Raw genomic sequence first — 21,573 nt, 5'->3', positions numbered from 1 at the left:
ACTCTTTGATCTAATATATAATGATTAATTTACTCATTTTTAATAAAAGAGATAAAATAAAATCGGACTCCAAATACAAAGACCTTTATTATACTTTTACCATGAAAATCAACATTTGGAAAATGGAGATGAATTATGATTATGGTTTTCTAACTTTATTTGATAAATTAAAATTTTAAATGTTAAATTATTTTTATAAGTATTAAAAATTATTTGATACATTAATAAAATTAAGTAGTGAGAAAAATAATTCTCATTTTAAAATTATTTTCTTAAGTTTAATCTTATTAATATTTTTATTTTATTTTGTACAGTTTTGTTTGGATATCTCATTTTTTCAAAAAATTAAAAAGAAATAATTTATTTCAAATATATCTTTAAATAAAATTAACTTAATATTTTCAACATTTAAGTGATAAATATTAAATAGATATCTTTACCTATTTTTAACACTTTTTGGTGAATCTTTTATTAATTAAAAACTAATAAAATTATTAAACATACTAAAAAATTAAATGTTTAATAATTTGAAATTTGAAATAAATGCAATAATGCATTAATATTATTTAAAACTTAATTATAAAAACGAGACGCTTTTTAAATATAACTAAAAAATATTTTGAAACCCAACTAACTAACCTAAAACTCAATATCTTCCGTTCATTTTTTATATTATATATTATTTATAATTTAATTTAACAATTATTAAAATATTTTATAAATAATTAGATTTTTATTATTTTAATTAAAAGATGTTGAATATAAAATTGAAGACACTAAAACTAAATAAAATAATAAGTAATTAATAAAATATAAAGTTATCATTTTTATTTAAAATGTATTTAATAAGTAAAACTTAAGAAGGGTAGTGTAATTTTTCCTTATCAAACCGGAAGAGTATTGGTGAAAGATCTTAAAATTTTGGAGATTTTAAAATGTGAGTATTTCGAATTTATAGTCGTTTGGATAAAGAATTGTTTTAATTATAAAATAAAATTAATGATATTAAAACAAATAATATAGAAATTATTTAATAGGAGATCATTATATTTGTAAACTTTTATAAATATTTTTAATAAATAAAATTTTAAAATATATATTAAAATAAAGTGAAAAGATTTTTTGATTTTTTTATTTTATAGTGGGACTATGTGTATTAAAATTAAAATAACGAGGAATTTGAAAAGGTATAATAACTTATTTGACCTTTAACTTTAAAAACAAAATCATTTTAACCTTTCATTTAGTTTTTACCTCTTAAACTTATGTTGTTTGTCAAATCACCCCGAAATTGATAGAAAAGTTAATTTTTTTTAACTTTGCTGATATGGCATACACACATGTGAATGCCAAGTCAGTAATTAATTATATTTTAAAAGTTAAAAATTTAAAAAATAATTATTAAAATCACTAAATGTATTTTTTTAACTTTTAAAAAATTAATTAATTGCTAATGTGGGGTATACATGTGGACTGTCACATGGATGCCACGTTAGCAAAGTTAACAAACGTTAATTTTTTATCCATTTTGAGGTGATTTGACAAATAATGCAAATTCAAGGGCTAAAAGAAACAAAATATTAAATGGAGGACTAAAATGACTTTTTTTTAAAACCATTTGTTTAGGTGAGATTTGAAAAAGAAAATTGAGCCACTTAAATCTCTTAAAATTCCTCCTAAATTATTTAATTTCTCCACTTGTTTAGGCGGTGAGAACTTTAATATCTCAAGTTCGAATCTCACTCGATGTAAATTATATATAGGAACTTGAGTGATGAATTCAAGTTTATATCCTAGGACACTTGAATCCTGCATATATTTATTTTGGTCTAGGTTTGGACCTAGTTTGGTTATTAGTCCAACCGTATTTTAGAATTATCAATTCTATTTATTGTTATTCGAATCTATTCTTTGTAATTGTAATACGCTATATTTAACATATGATTAGATTTTTATTATTTTTAAATATAAAGATTAAAGGTAATAAAAGTAAATAGAATAATAAGAAAAGAAAAGGTGAGATAATCTTAGTCAGTAGGGAATTTTCTATCGACCATCAAAACTCTTAATAAAATTACTATTGCTTGTCTATTTATTTTATGTATTAATATTTATTATATATTTGATACATTAAATTATATTTAATAAAATTTCAAGTTTGGTTAAAGAAATAAACATTTTCACACTATTGGTTTTATAATTATTTTATTTAATCCAGTTAAAAAAATCATTGGTACTAAATAGAATAATAACTCTGATGTTTTAATTATTCATGAAAATCTATTCAATGATCTTCACCCAACATTGCGGTCACAAGCGCAGCACAATATTTATAACCCACCCTTTTCAACTAACCATGATTGAACTGAATATATATTGTACATATATATAGAACACATTAATTACCCAGGAATAATGGACAACAGTGTCGTGCAACAAGAATAATAATAATAATCATGATATAAGAAAATGAAAGCGAAGCCCAGGGCAGGATGGCAAAATTGAACTCTCAAATTCAATATATATTTATATAGACACAATATGAAAATCCAACAAAGGTGGCCCAGAAAGAAAGCTCCTCTCTAATGGTTGCATTCTGATTTCCATGTAGAATCAACAAAAACAACACTTTGCTTCTTCCCTTGCCCACAAATCAACTGACCATTTTCCAACATATAAGATTGAAGCTCTGTTAGAAAGCAATTTTACCGGATGGCATCATCAAACTCCGACATAATGGCCCAACTACATGATTGTACATGCACAAGTTTTTTCACTTCCATTACTGAATTCATCGTCTGATCCACCTGTTTCACTGACATTAAGATGAAGGTACAATATCAGCAACGGGGAAGTGAAGAAAGACTGAACCGGCCAAACACAGATAAAACTATATGAAAGCACTGCTGTGTTCATAACCTATTAGCAAAGATGCCATATGTATCACCTCCTATCAGACATCAATGTGCAGAATACATGGAGATTAAAAAAATTTGTAGGCACAAGAAATTTGCACCTACTAATACCTAATTTCAGCTAAAATACACCAGAAGCATTAGAAAGGGTGAACCTAAGACATTGCATACTATTTGTGCAGCAAGTTTCTTGTAAAGACAGCCACCACACAAATTAGTATCAAAGAAAGTTCACAAACACCTTACAAAATCCAAAGATGTATGCTAATTATGCAGACATGTTTACACCATAACTTCTTACATTTCAACAGACAGATCACATATATAGATACGTCTAATGTATGAGATCTTGATAGCCAATGCTCTAAGATCAGATCTATGCATGTTGTCTGGTAACATCTACCTACATTTCTGTAGGCGATAACAAAACCAAAAAGAAATATTGGCTTATATCCTGAGTTCGTGTGAAGGTTGCCATAGCAATGTAATCAGCATAACTTGCAGAAAAACTTCAGTGCTTGCCCAAACAAAGAAACACATTTTTGAATAATCAGAATATATTTACAATCTATGTGGCACGAGTGTCTAGATTTGTTATGGATGCTGTTGAATAATGCGAAATCATCATAATATATCTTTAGGAAAACAAGAAAGAATCAAGGGGCACATTAACTAAGGCAGAAATAGCATGAAGAAATTAAATATGTTAGAAAATTGTACTGCATTGCTTATACAACTTTAATTAGAGCAGAAAATTCATGTACCTGGGTTCGAATTCTCTGATTTCAGCAAGCTCACTACCATGAGCATCAGTCCACTGCACCTTTCTTCGTACTGTATGACTCGGGATATCACCATCCTTTTCCCCTGATACCTCACGGTCATTACCATCCTCAAGAGGAACTTGAGTAGTATGTGATTGCTTCTTCAAACTACTTTTGAAAACAACCTTTCTTGCATCGCTATTGCCATCATCAAGCTGAGTTGCTTGATCATTACTCTTATCTGAAGCAAAGGACCCTGGCAAGACATCCTGCTGTTGAACAGGGCCAACTTTCAAAGGCGACGGTGTGTCAAGCCCGGCGGAAGTGCGACCAAAGCAGACAAAAGAGGCGCACCCGCGGGAAAGCCGGTTCTTGATGGAAGCCAGTTGGAGGTCAGGATCAGGATCAGGTTCTTGGTCTACCAACTGGTAATGATTCCACGGCGAAACTCTCATGGACTTGTCCTCGTGCTTCTGACCCAACAGAAGAAGGGCCAAGCCCTTGCTATACCCGGACGCTGAAGAAGAGAAGAACCCTCCTCCTTCTACTGTCAATAACATCAGTTCTCATCTGGAGAACCCAGACAACTCCATTTTCTTCTCTTTTTTTCTTTTCAGTCACAACAAACTGAACCAAACTACCCCCAACTCCTTCATCCAGCCATATATCAGAGTCAGTGAAGTTATCAAACTTACCAAATGATGAAAAAGATTTATTAAAAATGGATCAGGGAAAGGATTGTCCAGGTTTGAACAGCTAAACCGAGAAGCAGAGCAAATTATTTGCCACTACGCCAGTTGACACCAAATAATGAAATTTAACATCAATGAAAAATCTTAAATCCCATTTATAGTTACTAATGGAGTAAATCCTAAGTAACTAAAACTCATTGCAGACATAATAACTACTTAGTTCCCCAAAACTGCAATAATTATCAACATGGTCACCCCCCTCATTAAACCGCACATAATTAAGATCTATAAATCTATTAAATCTAAATAAAATTCAATAACATTAATTTTGTTTTTACACTCAAATCAAGAAAGAGAGTAACATTATTGAATAAATATAAAGAAAATATTAACAACATCAACGTCAAAATAAAAATTAAATTCATTTAAAAGAATGATTTAAGATCTGTTTACAGTTAAAAGTAATAAGTACCAGCTCAAAGCAATGCTATCTATTTGATTGAAGTGAAAGCAATAAAAAGATGGAACAGAGAAATGTTGACAGTGACCAGTTCAAAATAAAAACCTTTTCCTTTCTTGCTTTATTTGTTCTCCTTTTATTTTCTGGGGAAACAAACAGGAAATCAGATGAAAGAACAGGCGTGTGAGAGCTTACCTGATGGCGATTAAGCGGATCTGGAGAGTAGAAAGAAAACAAAAAAAGCCCAGGAAACTAAACCGGCGGCGCCGGCATGTTCGACCCCGACTTGCGTACGAATTAATCGGCGAGGAATTGGAATATTTGAGAGAAATTATAAATAAAAAGGGTGGAAAAAAGAAAAGAAAAGAAAAAAGAAATATTATGGGGTAAGGAAGAATAAAAAGAATTGAGTTTATTTCTGGTTGGAATTATTTAAAGTGAAGGATAGGGACGGTGACTTCCGCGGCGCATGATAGCGATTCTTCTTCTTCTTTTTTTTTTTTTTAGATTTTGAATATATAAAAACTTTTTTATTATTAAGTAAAAAAGGAAAAGTAAGATGTGTTATGAAATTGTGTGTTAGTAAAGTGTCTTTTTAACGAGGGGATATGATATGAATTGAAAATTTATTATATTTTTTAATTACGTAAATTTTAAACTCAATCAATTAAATTAGTACACATTATAAAATGAGTTGAAGTTGAAGTTTATAGTAGTGGTTCACATCGTATTGGATGCAGAAAGTCTCTAAGAATAGAAGTATAGTTAATCATTTTGTTTGTGTGCCTTTTGATCTTGAAAGATGAGGTATTTATAAGAATGATAGGTATAGTTAGGGTAATTTAAACCCAAGTTAGGGTATAGTCAGGGTAAAGTGTTAAATCGATAGAAAATATGTTGTAATTGATTGAAGTTGCTCCGACAAGGAATGTGGCATCATTTAGCTTGAACTTAGTGATCAGGTCAGGCAAGGGGTGTTACATTTAGTGACATCAGAGCTACAGTTTAGCTGATCCTAGGACTAAATCGTAATATGTGTCAAGTCTAAACATACATGCTACAATAGTCCGTGATAGTGTGATGTATCGTTGATCTAAATTAGCTTTGGTTTCCTATATGGATTATCCATGTCAGCTAACTCAAATCAAGTCGTAAATTATGAGGTGGAAAGTAATGCCCTAGCCTTTATCAGCGAGCTCAAAGTTTACCCGTTCTACAAGGGTTAAGATGTGAGGCCAGAGATACCTTTATACAAATGATGAACCAATGGTTCAATCAGTTTACGATAGCTACTCCTTTAGCTTCCCAATAGCAAATGCTACCTCCTCCAACTGAAGTGCACTTGATTGCACAACCCCAACCTCAAGGTCCTACACTGGTACCTATTACTCGCCCTTCGATTGAAAAAATTCGCAAGTGTGATTTTAAAACAATCTCAATTGAACATATAATAAGAATTGTATTGGAAATATTATTGATGAGATTGAAAAGTGTTGTAGTAGTGCCAAAATGTAGAAATTGCATAAATAGAAGGGATGTGCAAAGAAATTAAAAAGGAGGTGAGAAGAGTAACATATTACGCCAAAAAATGTATAAGCTATCACTTTACAACAATGTAGCTTCTAGGTAGTCTTGTGCCAAAATTGTTAGGCCTTTGCTGATTTGATGTCCATCACATGGTCAACATACTTTCTAAAAGGATTCTTTTAGCATAGTCTTCTTCTTACACTTTGTTAATCAATACAATTTATTGCATGAGCCTTTCCATTAATCACAATAATACCCCATCGTCAGAATAAGCCTTGTTTGTGAGGTTCCAATTAGAAAATTTCTAGAAAAGTTACTATTTTGTCCTTATAAGTGGCGTCACTTATAGGAAAAACCTTCTATTGAAAAACCATTGTTCTACCATGTGTCTAGAACGTTGAACCATGATTTTATCAAGCACCATATATGTTTTCAAATTAGAATGGCAATAGAATCGACCAAATTTAATGGCTTAACTTGATGGTCTAGGGTACTGACACATTTTCGCAACAAAGAAACATGAAAAACAAGATGAATTTTAGTCGACTTTGAAAATCCAACTTAAACTCGACCTCACCAATATATTTAAGCACCTTATAAGGAAAAAATATATTTATCCTAACTTTTGATAATGTTACACTTGAATTGAATTTTGGAGAAAAGGTTGAAGTTTAACATAAACCCAATCCTCTTCCACAAAGTAAACTTCACGTTGCTCTTGATCAACCAACAACTTCATTCTAGTGTTAGGGTGTAACAGCCTGAAATTGGGCCTAGTCGGAACAGTGGTTTTGGGACCACAAATGTAATATTTTAAAATTTTCTACAGTAAGATATTATCCTTGGTATAGTAAAATAAGGAAATAAAGTGATAAAAAGGGTACTATTGAGTTATGTCAACATTGGGAAGTATATTATGACATATTAATTTAAGAAAGGATTAAATCGCAAAAGTGAGAAAAGTTTTGTGGGTCAAGAGTAAATATTCAAAATTTGAGGGGTTAAAGTGTAAATACAAAAAATTGAAAGACCAAAGGTGTAAATATTTTAAGGGTGGAATGATCAAGAAACTAAGAAAAATGGATGGATTAGGACCAAATTGAAAAAGGAAAAGAATTTTGAGGACTAAATCGTAATTTTACCAAATTAAGTGATGACTCAATGATAGAATTTTAAAAGATCATAAAGGGCAAAATGGTCATTTAGAAGAGAGAGAAATCTAGAAGATAATGATGATGTTGGAGATATTTTAGATTAAATAAATAAATATTAGTTTATTAATATTTTAATTTGATTTTTAAATATTATTTTATTATTTTATTATTTTATTGTTTAGTATATATATGTGGAAAGAAAAATGAAAAAAAAACCAACTAACCCATCATCTTCCATGCATCCAACGTGAGGAGAAGAGAGAAAGAAAGAAAGTTTTGCTTTCTTTACAATTTGGTCCTTCATTCAAAAAAATTACCATTTTCACCTAATAATCAAAAGAATTTCCATATCCATCAAGAGAGAAATATAACAAGGAGACTATGGGGAGCTAGAATATCAAGTTAGATTCAAGAAATAGAGGCTGGAGGAGAGAGAAAATCAAGTTAAAGATTGAAATCAATTGAGCAAGGTAAGAGCATCAAGATTTCAATATATTTTGAGTTTTACATTATTGAAAAGTATGAAATTGATGTTAATGTAGGGTTTTATTATATACGGTTTTATGTTCTTGATATGTTAGTGAAGAGAAAATAAGAGAAAGTGATGAGAGATAGTGTAGAGAAGGAAAATAAGAGTGTTATAAACTTAGTAATCAATATTTTGCACTAAAACAGCTTTTGGACAAGAGTAGAGGTTAACTTTGAAAAATCACCATAAATTGTGGAAATCTAATTATAGGATGAAAAAATATGAAATTAAATCTTATTGAGTTTAGTTTCTTATAGAATAAATTGTGTAAGCAATAGAATTGTAAATCATGAGATATAATAAATTTTGTGAGACAAGGTCAGAATGATTTAGGGTTCCCCTGTACTGACTTTGGAAAATCATCAAAAAATTGGATAAAAATAATTAGAGGCTTAAATTTATATTTTTAAATCCTTAATGAGTCTATTTTCAATATAAACAAACGGAAACATCATTAGAATTCTGTACGAGGAGATAGTTAATTTTTAGTGAAGAAGGGTCGGAACTGTTAGACAGCAGAATAGGGATGACTTTAAATAATAAAATGTACTTATTGGCTAAGCCAAAAAATTTTAAAATTTTATAGTAAGAACATATGTGAGTCTAGTTTCAGATAAAATTTACGGATCTTAATTTGGAGTACTTTATCTCAAGATATAAATAATTTAGTGACTACAACTCAAGTGGACAGCTTTGAATGAATTTATATAAGTAAATGGTGAAATTATAGATAATGTTACTTATAAGCATGTTATATACATTAAGGATGTGGAATGGAGAGGAGGAGGAGGAAAATATATGATTATTTAAATAGCATGAGTTTTCATTAAAAATGACCAATTTACATGTTGTAGGTCCAGGGACTAAATTGAACAAATGTGAAACTTTAAGGGTAAATTTGTAAAAATGTCAAAAAGTGACCAAATTGCATGAAATGGATTGGTTATTTATCTAAATTACAAAATTGAATGAAATTTAGAACAATATTGGGTGGAAATATGAGAAAAATAGAAAATTTCTAAAATGTCCCTGAATTTTGGTATTTCTGCAATTTAATCTGGTGAGCTCGTATGAGCTATATTCTATATAATTTTAATTGAAGTGAATGATGTTTGGTAATGAATATTATATATATGTGTGTTTTATTATTGGAATCGAATTATTATTAGTAATATGTATAATTATTTGATGCATTTAAATGATTATCGGAAGCTCGATTGGGTTGGAAGCTTGTTGAAGATATATCACATTATCCATTGGTTCTATTGGTAATTTTGGATGATTTGATTCTGGTTATAATGACTTGTATAAGTTAAATTGGTTAATGTTAGCTCACAAATGTTTTGATTTTAATTGGTCATAAATATGAATGCTTGATGAAATGAAATGTCTGAAAATTAATTTGTAAACTCCGGTAATGCTCTATAACCTTATTCTGGAGAAAGATACGGGTTAGGGGTGTTACATAAGGGGCTAGAACAATTGCGCCCCACGACACTACCCTAAGCTTTCCTCAAATTATGCTTAAGAAAGGCTAATACCTTGTCATGATCAAGCATACAACTCTCAATCAACGAATAACCCACCAAGTCTCAAATATATTGAGTGATAATATGTGGTGATCAACTATATATAAAACTTAGAGCAAAGTCATTCGAGCAAAAGTTAGAGAAGATGTATTATACCAATATTCATTCCTTGGTAACAAGTTTGCGACTCGGGTTTGCATAAAATTTCAAGTAATACCCCCATCCAACTGCACCTAGACAAGTTTGCCACAAACATACCTTATAAGCTGAAGCACTATGATTGAAAAACCCCTTGCTAAAGCATTGTAAGAGATAACTAATTGAGGGTTAATTTTTAAATAGTAATAGATTCACACAAACCCTGTCAAGATCTAATTGTGGCAATGAAGAATCTATAATAGGTGAATTGATATCATCTTCAAGAAATAAAAGTCGAGGTTTAGATTTACACTTATGGTAATAGAGGTCATGGCTCGTGATTTTGTAGCTCCAGACAGTGTTAATTAGTAGAATATAACCTTACTGCCACTGAAAAGTATAGTCATGGTAGAGGAAGCTAAGGAAACAATTGTAAAACCAAGGAGAGGAAGTTTGGGTGTTAGCAAGGTACGTTTGGAGATACCCAAAGTGAGCTTAACAAGCCCCTTCTCAAAAACAATACATTACTCATGTAATTGGGACAAAATCGTAGCATTTTCAATATAGGTGGGCTTATGAATAAAAACCAAATGTTTAATATCGGATTGAAGGCTCAAAGTAAAATAATGAACCAAGATTTTTTTTTGGGGGGGAATACATGGAACAATTGATTTTTGCTTCAAATTGAGAATGATGATCACTTACCATGGAAACTTGTTGAAGTTTATCTAATAACCCATTTGATTTCTTCAAGATCACTAGGTTAGAAATGCTTAAATAATAGCATAGGTGAAGGTGGTCCAACCAATCATTTAATTTGTTTTTGAGCATCCAATCTTACCACTCACTCGCATCATCATCATCATTAAGATAGAAAGAAGAAATAATCAATCTAATTTCTTCTTTGATTTTGTTAAAATCGAAGTAACATTTAACTTGCAAAACCCACCATTTGGACTGGAACTTGAGAACCGAGACATCTAAACTGGAGCAAGATTATGTCAACCCAAGGATCCAACCGTAAAGGAATTAAAAAATGAGGAAGAAGTCAACTTATGATCCACTACAACTACTATATGTTTCTGGGCTGAAACAACATATAAATGACCAAGAACTTCTTGCACCATTTCTTCTAATCATCAACAAAAGAAGTTAGGGTATCTAGATATTGTCAAAGCGAAGAATGATATTCTTGAATCGCTTTGAAATTATAGTTACAATGACTTAATAAGGCACCAATAAAGTAGATCCTAAAATAATTTCAACTAAATATAATATAGGAATTGTATTGGAAATATATTATTGTGATTTGAAAGATATTCTGTAACGCCCTTAGCCGGTCCCAATTGTCGGGACTGAGCTACAGAATGCTTGTAAACCCCAAACTTGTATTTGTCGTTAAAATAGGGTTACGAAGTATTACCAACTAAAACGTAACCTAAATCATTCATTTATAAACATTTCAATAAACATAGCATAATCCAATATTATACATGCATATCGTCCCTTGCTTGAGCCCTCAAGGCCTTAGAATCACTTTATAAATGATTCAGGATTAAATCGAGAACATTTGAAACATTGAAGAAAAAGTTAGAAAATTTCAACTTCAAGGGTTACACGGCTGTGTTTCAGCCCGTGTCCTTGCCCATGTAACTCTCTGACTTGGGTTACACGACCAAGCCACACGCCCGTGTTTCAGGCCATGTAACTCTCGAAATGGCCTCACACACCCGTGAGTCAGGTCGTATTCTAGCTAACTTGTTCCCTAAGCACTCAATAGATGACACACGGCCGTGTCGCCCAACCGTGCCTCTAGCCGTGTGGACCTAAAATGTACCTTAAACATTAAGTTTACCATTTCCTACTTGCTTAGACAATAAGCAACTAAAAAACCTATCATTTAACCTATTCAAAATACGATCAAACATACTCGAAACAAGCCAAAACAATCATCTTAGGTGCCTAACCAATGTACCCTCATTGGTACCACAATTTATATCATCAAAACATATCATCAATGCATCATTCAAATCAAGATTTTAAGCATACCAAATCAGTAAATTTATTCTAACTTATAACTACCTAAAACATCAAGCTTAAGTTCACATACACCTAACAAGCCTTAGTTCAAAACAACATGCCAAATTATGGCTTCAAACATAAACATATGTTTATATACCAAACCAACATTATACTTAAAACTCAATTTACATCCCATACACAAAATCACTAACAACCAACACATCCTAAGTACTTGCCATTACAAAAGGTAAACATCATCACGTTTGAGGTCGGGATCGTTGTTGGATAATGAGTTAGCAATTAAAAGAGAAGAACCTAACTTGTGCACAGGAAGCAAAACCGTACGCTGAGTAAAACTCAGTGATATTTCTATAATTCGAACAATTAAAGACATAATGATACATAAATGCTCAAATTGAATTATACAATCATATTATTGTCTAAGCTTACAAATACAATATATCATCATTTCAAATTCATGCATATCATTACGTTATTTTATACAATGCTCAATCTTTACATGTTTTCATACTTGATTGTTTATAACAAATATCTCAATTCACATCACTTGCTATATAAATAGCTTTTCACATATCAATCCACATTTCTTTATACAATGGTATTATCCATTCCATATTCAATTCATGAGTACATAACTCATATATTTCATTTGATCACAACATATTCATATTTCATTTCTCAATCTACTATCTGATTTCCATTTCACATACCATGCCATTTCAATATCAATTATAGAACTTTATTATTTAATTACCCCTATTAACACGACTTAGACTCGGACAAATACACGGATCCAACCAACACACCAATTTGGCACCCAGTGCTTTATCGGATAAGTTTGAAGTAATAACTGCGCTCAGCGCTTTATAAATTGACACCCAGTGTCTCATCAGTTAAACTGAAGCAAATTGGCACCCAGTGCCTCATCGACTCAAAGTCGAAGAAATCCCTAAAATTTTCCTATCCTATGGCATGTCATCTATATCCGACTTAGCCCGAAATAGTTAATAAGGTTCCATTTCACTTTCAATATATCCAATGTCAAATTTCCATATAATCATATTCTCACATATACACATACATTCAATTCAATCTTTATAAGTTCAATAAATTCATAACATACCAAATCAATCCATTTCAATTTACTATGAATTCAATTCAATTGTAAAACACAATAGTTCTTACCTCCAATGCTTACCATATGCAATAAATCAAAATGCAATAATTTATAACTTAGTTCGGATTATAGAAACACAAACCGTGGATTCTGAACTATTCGACGTCGATTTTATCCTTCCCCTTTTTAGGTGAGGATTCTGGTACGACGTTAGCTATGAAATTAAAATAATTAAAATACATTAATACAACACAATTCAATTCCACCTTGAATATTTCAATTTTTACTCAATATTTGCTTAAATTTCTATTTACCCCTTAAACCGAGACTAATTTTTAAATCTTCACATTAGATTCTATATTTTCATACTCATTTCATTTTAAACTAAATTTAGCTCCCTATTTTCAATTATAACCCTAAATTTCAAAATTTTCACAATTTAGTCCCTATACTCAAAATCAAGAATTAACTTCACTATTTAGTCCTTTTTTACTTTATACATTGAAATCTATCAATTTAATCCCTAGTATTTGAAATATTCAACAATATTAACATCCAAAATTCTAAGCAATACCAAAAATTACAACATGGGTCAGCTAGCCCTAAGTACCGAGATTCCAAAAATATAAAAATTACAAGAAAATGGACTAAATCGACTAACCAATTGAAGTTGAAAAGTTTGAAACCCTTAGGTTTGTCGTCCCACTCTTCCCTTCTTTCTTTTATTTCTTTATTTTATTTTCTAATTTTTTTTGCATGTTTTCATTCCTTTCCACTATCTTTTATTATTTCTTTTTCTTTTATTATAAAATAACATACATATATGCTTATTTCATATTATTATACAACTTAATTATATATTAAGATAACATATAAATATGAAATGTAAACCATCAATGCCGTCCACTACTGATAATAAATGTATATTTACTATTTTAGTACCTTTAATTAAATTAAATTTATAATTCAACTTTTAACCTTTACGCGATTTAGTCCTTATACCTTAACAACTCTTAATTCATGCAAATTCACTTAGCCAAAATCTAATTAACTACACAACTAACTTTGTAAATAATTTTAATAAATATTTACGAGTCTTATTTAAAGGAATGAAGTCCCGGGAATGCACTTTTCGACACCCCTAACTATAGGGTCGTTACAATGCTAAAGTACAAAACGAAACAATTATAAACCTTTAACAGATAATTCAAGTAAAAAATCGTCAATTTCTATTATATAAGCCATTCAGAACAAATTTAAACCTTTCCCGAGTTTAATACGAGCTTATGTAAGCTTTAAAGTTAACTTGGGATAGAACAATGACCAAATTGCAGAGTTTGAAAAGTACAGGGCCGACGTTGTGACGATATTTTCTCCACATTGTGACGTCGCTAAACAGTATGTCACGTCACGGTGTCAGACCACTTGACGTCGGGACGTCACAAACTGTTGGTCGACACTGCAACAAGGGAAGATTGACATCGGGATAAGGAACCTATTTTTGGTAAATTTTGGCCATTTGGTACTTGCCTCAAACCAACCTTACAAATAGGTCATAAGAATGCACTTGACATCATTTAAACATGTTCAAAACATACCAATTCCACTCCAAAGCATAACATATAATCATCTAATCAATCCAGAAAACCAATATGCCATATTTGGCACCAATTCACAACAAGGATACATGAATCAATACAAGCCATTCAACCTATTTTTATCGTTACATATCACTTATCCATTCCATACACAAGTTGATTCATGCATACCTAACTCATTATAATTGCCCATCCATATATCTATAGCAAAATACCAAAACTATGAACATAAGCAAGTTAACATTACCATAAGTGTTCATAATCAACTATGTCTCAAAACATGCTTAACATTACAAACAACTTGACACTCCTAAGTACATGCCATATATAACCAAGTTCGAACGACCAAAAGTCTATCGAATCAGGAGATGGATAGTATAAGCTCCTCGAGGATCTTATCAACACGTTTCACAAGTCAAAATCTACAAGAAAAGGAAAACAATGGGGTAAGCATTACAAAATGCTTAGTAAGTTCATATGTATACGAACAGTTAACTTACCTCATATTTCAAGTACATATATCAAACTAATGCATATAACTAAATTTACTTAACATATCAAAACACGAGCACAACAATGTGAGCTTGATTTATACTCGATCATATAACATTTCAAATGCAAGCATAATATTTCATATCCTCTATGTTCAACTTAACCATAATTTAATGTAAATATACTCAAATCTTGTCCTTAAATCCTCCATTTCACTACATTTGATCAATAGGCACATTACAACTTGTTCAATTTCCACATTTTGTATATTATAAATGACCTAATGAAACATCGTAAAAGAACTCAAATACACTGGTACCAATCACATCTGATGCTCATTCAAGATTAACATATCCACTTGTGCTAGGTTACTCGTCCGTGCTAAACCTATAAAATGACATCAAGTTACTTATCTGAGCTAAACTAGTGTCACATGTATATTTAAGTCCACAAAAAATGTTGGATCTTAGAGTCATCAAAAATCAAATTGTAACCATATGTAAGATACATTTACAAAGTTTCATTGGGGTAACTCCTATCATGTAAGTTCATGTTTATTCCATTTCAATTTAATCCATTCTCACCCTTTAGTACTAAATTGTAAACAATCCAAAGTTCACTAAAACTTATATACATTCTCAAAATGTAAGATACACAAAAATCAAAGCATAATTACACCATATGAACCTACCTGGAAGAAACAACAACTGATAAGGTGCCAGGGACTAATCTGCAATTTTTTCTTTTTCGCGAATATCCTCTAATTAGTTTAAATTTTGATCTAAATCATAATTTAATTAAATTATCAACTCCAAACATAATTTAAAAACATGGTTTACCTATAAATCATTTCAATTTCATTTATTTGATATTCTTTCAAGTTTTGCATTTTATTCAATTCAGTCCCTAAAATCAAAATTGCCATAACTTTCAAATTTGAGTTTTAATTTCAAAATTGATCTCAATTTCATCCTTATACAGCCCTATAATATCTATAATTATAGAAAATTCATAACAATTTCAAATAATTTACACTTTAGTCCCTAAGCTCAAAATTAACAATTTTCACTTTACAAACTAGTCCTTTTTCATATCTAAGCTCAAAACCTATCAATTTAGTATCAAAATCTTCAAGATACAACAATGAAAACTTTTATAAACTTAAACAATTTTTCAAAATAGTCCCAGGGCTAGCTAAATCAAGCTCTCGAGATCTCAAAAACATAATTACAAGAGAATGACTAAATTAAGGTTACCAATCAAGGACTGAAAGTTTTTGAAGCCAAACCTAATCTCCCCCCTTTTTTGTGAGAAAAAAGATGATGGATGAAGAAGAATAAAATTTTAAGCTTTTGTTTCTCTTATTTTTATCCATTATCCATTATAATAATATAATTATAATTTAACATATTTTAGTTAAAAGAATCATCACCTATTGTCCACCACCATTAATAATGGCCTAATTGTCACTTTGATCCTTGACTTAATACTATTTATCCCTTTTAAAAATAAAATCAATAGCAATAAACTTTTACCACTTTTAGATTTAGTCCTTATACCTTAATTAACTATCTATTCAATAAAATTATTGAACCAAAATTCAATATAATACTATAATAGACACTTAAATATTAAATAATAATATTTACTAACTCAATCATTGAAAAACGAGATTTCGAAACCACCATTTTCGACATCACTGAAAAATAAGTTGTTACATATTCACAAAAGTGCCAAAGTGTAGAAACTGTACAAATAGAAAAGAGGAGAAAAGAAAGTAGAAAGGAAGTGAGAAAAGTAATAGAGTACACCAGATAATGCATAACCTATCACTCTACAACATTCTCCCTATATGTGGCTCTTAGCTAATCTCATGCCAAAATCGTTAGGCCTCTATTGATGTGCTAATGTGGCACCCATCGCATAGTCTGCATACTTTCTAAAAGGATTCTTCTGACTTAGGCTTCTTCTTAAGCCTTGCTAATCAATACAATTAGTTGCTAAGCCTTTCATTAATCCCAAAACTCCGCGTATTAAACACTTTTACCCCACTAAAAAAATATCAAAAACATTTTATTTGTAAATTATGTATTTAAATATTTTGCGAGTATGATATTAAGCTTATCCTAAAGCTTGAACTTGATTTGATAATCATATGATATAAAAATTAATATTTTGTGATTGAACGTTTTATTGTGGAAAAAACTTACAAAAGGGTATTCTTAATTTATAAATTTAAATCAAACATAATGATAAATTAAACCCTTAATATTTTAATTTTTATCAATTTGGCCCTTTTTTAGCTAATTTTGACCTCAATCTTGTAAAAGAATCAAACTTGATCATCAACCTTTAAAAAGAATTCAAATGTTGTTTTTAATGGAAATATTGACTAAAATATTAAAATTTTAAACATGGCAACTGCATGACAATCCACATATACTTCATGCTTTTTTGAATTTTTATGAACATTTTATATTTTTAAAATTTGAATTTATTTTAATTTTGAATATTTTTATAATTTTTAAATTATTTATTGATGCGACACATAAGGCAAATAATGTCATATTAGGATGAAGCACACATGACTGTCATGCATATTACCATACCAAAATTGTTAAAAGAATTAATGTTTTAGTCAATATTTTCGTTAAAAAATGTGATTTGACTCTTTTTTGGATCATTACCGGCCAAATTTAGCTACAAAAATGAAAAACCAAATTGAAAAAAAGATATAAACGTCGATAGTTAAATTTAGGGTAAACTACAAAAATGTCGCTAAACTATTGCCTTCATTCTATTTTGATCACTAAACTATTAATTTTTCTGGTTTAGTCATTAAACTTTTCGAAATCAAATATTTTAGTCAATCTCTTGTTAGTTGTTGTTGGATGATATGGGTTTTTTTATTGGTCTAATTACAAATTTAGCCCTCCAATATTTACATGTTCTATCAATTTGACCCTAAATATAAAATATTCAACGAATTTAGCCCTCAATGTTTACAAAATTTGTCATTTTATTTCGATTTTTAAAAATTCAACAAGATGAAGCCCGATATATCGAGTTCATTATTCAACAAATTTATTGAACATTTAGGGCTACATTTATTGAATTTTTTAGAATTTGAACTAAAATGACAAATTTTATAAATATTGAGGGCTAAATTTGTTGAATATTTTATATTTAGAATCAAATTGATAGAATGTGCAAAAATTAGAGGGCTAAATCTTTTATTAGACTAATAAAAAAAAGCTCACATCAACTTCTCGTCACTCATCTAACAAGAGGCGAAGAGAGTGATCATAATATTTGATTTTGAAAAGTTTAATGACTAAATCGAAAAAATTAACAGTCCAATGACCAAAATAAAACGAAAATAATAATTTAGTGACCACTTTTATAATTTACCCTCAAATTTATCATGCCTTTAAATAATTCAAAATTAGAGTTAAGATAATGGGTTATGTAGGGCACAAAATAGTAATACAAGACAATAGAATTGATTTGATTTTGCCTTTAAATGTCATGATTCATTGCACTAACTCATATGTTGCACCGCAGTCATAACACTTTGTTTTGTGTTTCAAAAGGAAAGCACCTACTTCTCAATTTCTATTTATTGGCCGCAATTAAATGACCTAATGTTGCCTTTTTCAAAAATTAAAATATTTTTCAAGTGTAAATTAAAATACTTGATTAGCATCAGTATTGTTGTCAATATAGGAGGATGTAAGTTTGAGTGGCTGAAGCATAGTGTCCTTCCATTTATGGGTTGGAGTGGGGTTATTGGTGGTTTTAGGCATTGTATCCAAAAGATCATATATAATCAAAACTTATAATAAAAAATTTTCGGATATTATAGTTTGCTTTGATTTTGATTGAGATGAGGTTTATTTTTATATAGATATTGAATTAAGATATTTATATATTAGGATTAAATTATAATTTAAAATTTAAAATTTTCAAAAATAGAAATAACTTTTTCAAATTTTATTAACATTATTTGTTGTTTTTTTAATATGTTATATATAAATTGTTCATGTTGCAGGTTAGAGTTTAATTTTTGCGTTTAAACATTTAACACTTAAATTGACAACTAAATTAATAGAAAGAGTTGATTAATACAATAATAATGTTTTAAGGACTCAATTAAAATATTTTAAAATTTAAGAATTAATTTGAAAACATTTGCTTAGACTAACCCTAATTATTATATTATATTATATTATATTGAGCGAATAATGAAGAAGTTCAAATATCATTAAAAAATCCAAACTATTTTAAATATAGTATTAATTGCCAAATTAATTATTGTGGAGCGAGAAAAACATGTCGTATAGAGCATAAAAATAAGAAGTGAGGATTCATGTGGGCAGAAAATGCCTGGTTGGTGGGGTCACAAACACATGCAATAAATGTAGTATGATGATACATTCTTAAAAGAAATGATTTGGCCCCTTGCCTCATCTTAATACCTTTTAACCATATGTTTATTATGGGTAGAGTGAAATAAATTTTTTTAATAAATTGGATGCGACTATCGATGTTGGTTGAGTCATGTGAAAGAAGTTTGAATGAATGAATTTAGGTTCATGTTCATTTATTTACTTTTAAATTTGTTTGTGTTCGGTTCATGTTAGTCAAGAATTTCAAAATTTTTGTTCTTGTTAGTTTATTTAAAATTATGTGCGTTCATATTCGTTCGCTTAACTTAAACGAGCAATGTTCATGAATAATAAACAAACAATAAAGAATCATATTTATAAATATTAATGATTATATTATAAATAAATAAAACATATAAACTATAATAATTTTATTAATATATACTAATGGAATAATAAATAATCTTTAAATAATTTACTAAATGAATTTTAAACAAACAAAAACGGACTTGTTGATGAACATAAATTAACTGAACAAGCTTTATTTGTTTTCGGTTCGTTTAATAAACAAACCTCAAAATCCTATTCATGTTCATTTATTTAACTTAATAAACAACATAAACATACAAAAATCGAATTGTTCATGAAGTATTCACCAAAGGATCTACTCATTTACAGCCCCAGTAGGTAAAGTACAGTTTTATTGTATATTAATTTAACTTTTCATTATCCATAAATGAATTAAATTGCATGCCCTACTAACCCTTTAAAATCACCCCTACTTAGTAAATGAAGTGTAACTCGGATCAACTCCTGATTTATTCAAATTCCCGTTGCATGTGATCCTATCCCTTAAGAGAGAGGGTTGGCATTGCTTGGTGAAAGGGTTATGGACCCCATCTGCCATAGCCTGCCTAAACGCAAATGGTGCCGACATGACGCTGTTAAGGTATACACAACAGCCTCAATGATTAGCCATCACCAACTTTCGTTCTCATTTTCAACTTTCTTTCCCTTTTTGTATCTTGCTTTTTTTTTTTTTGCTAAATCTGTCACTTGAGAAACTGTAATAAGTAAACTGCTATCAATGATCAGATCTTAATAAATCTTAATAAGAAAAGCTTAAAAGGTAACAAAAAATTTGAGCGAAATTTAACAAAGCAGTTTTGGGTAATTTACCAATAAAAGCCGTTTTTTTTTCAAAACTTACTGAAATGGGCCGATTTTTTGATTATTTACCGGAATGGACCATTTTCAGCGAAATTGCGTCCACGTCAGCGCGATGTCAGGGTACGCGCCAGGAAATCGCGTCCACGTTAGCGCGACTTGCTGACGTGGACGGAAATCGCGTCCTCGAGGACGCGATTTGCTGACGTGGCATGAACAATTTATGTTTTTTAGCTTGAAAAACTTTAAAAGGCCATAACTTTTGGCTCGGTTGTCCGATTGAGACGATTTTTTTTTATTTCGAATAAATTTTCGAGATCTACGCGCTGACAAACTGCTTAGAGATGAATAGGGACTAATTTGTAAAGTATAATTTGTTAGTTACGAGTATAGGGACTAAAGTGTAATTATTTCAAAATTAGCATGAAATTTTTGTATTTAAGAATATTTGAATTTTATGGAAGGATGAATTTGAATTTGAATTCAAAACGAAGCTTAGATTTGAAAATATGACTATTTAAGTTTTAGGGACTAAATTGAATAAAATGGAAAATTTTAAGGAACTTCTCAAAAGTGGAATGAGCTGACTTATACCTATAACAGGATGATATAAGACAATTCTGTAAAAAAAAATCCGGTGTTTACTTCAAATAAATAAGGAAAATAATGATTTGAATGTTTCAAAATTCAATTTTAAACCGAAAAATCAAAATTTAGGGCAAAAAGATCTTTTTCGATTTAAAATCGCAGCAAACCGCCTTCGCATCTATCAACGTAGATCTCGAAAAGTTATTCAAAATAAAATAAAAAAATCGTCTCCATCGGACAACCGAGCGAAAAGTTATGACCTTTCAAAGTTTTTCAAGCTTAAAAACATAAATTGTACATCCACGTCAGCAAATCGCGTCCTCGTAGGCGCGATTTGTGTCTACGTAAGCAAATCGCGCTGACGTGGACGCGATATCCTGACACATACTCTGACATCGCGCTGACGTGGACGCGATTTCGGGAAAATGACCCATTCCGGTAAATAATCAAAAAATCGACCCATTTCGGTAAA

General features: G+C 30.1%; 1 protein-coding gene across 1 annotated transcript; it reads right to left on the bottom strand.

Annotated features, from left to right (window-relative positions):
* Window positions 1-2,329: 2,329 nt before the first annotated feature.
* LOC105797025 (uncharacterized) lies at window positions 2,330-5,226 on the bottom strand. Its single transcript, XM_012626948.2, has 3 exons — window positions 5,027-5,226; window positions 3,680-4,329; window positions 2,330-2,815 (listed from the first exon to the last, which is right to left on the bottom strand). Exons 2-3 carry the CDS (start codon window positions 4,237-4,239, stop codon window positions 2,746-2,748), a joined length of 630 nt encoding a protein of 209 aa, XP_012482402.1. The 5' UTR covers window positions 4,240-4,329; window positions 5,027-5,226; the 3' UTR covers window positions 2,330-2,745.
* Window positions 5,227-21,573: the final 16,347 nt, after the last annotated feature.

This window comes from Gossypium raimondii, chromosome 3 (genome assembly GCF_025698545.1).
Source record: "Gossypium raimondii isolate GPD5lz chromosome 3, ASM2569854v1, whole genome shotgun sequence".
In the NCBI taxonomy this organism is placed as follows: Eukaryota; Viridiplantae; Streptophyta; class Magnoliopsida; order Malvales; family Malvaceae; genus Gossypium; species Gossypium raimondii.
Note: the sequence above shows the minus strand (reverse complement) of the source record. Positions and strands in the feature narration are given on the sequence as shown.

Bases quoted from the DNA above. Each gene is read 5' to 3' on its own strand.
- LOC105797025 (XM_012626948.2), bottom strand. From the start codon at position 4,239: ATGTTATTGACAGTAGAAGGAGGAGGGTTCTTCTCTTCTTCAGCGTCC. The intron at 2,816-3,679 runs GTACATGAATTT...TCTTAATGTCAG, and splicing joins ATCAGAGAATTCGAACCCAG to TGAAACAGGTGGATCAGACG.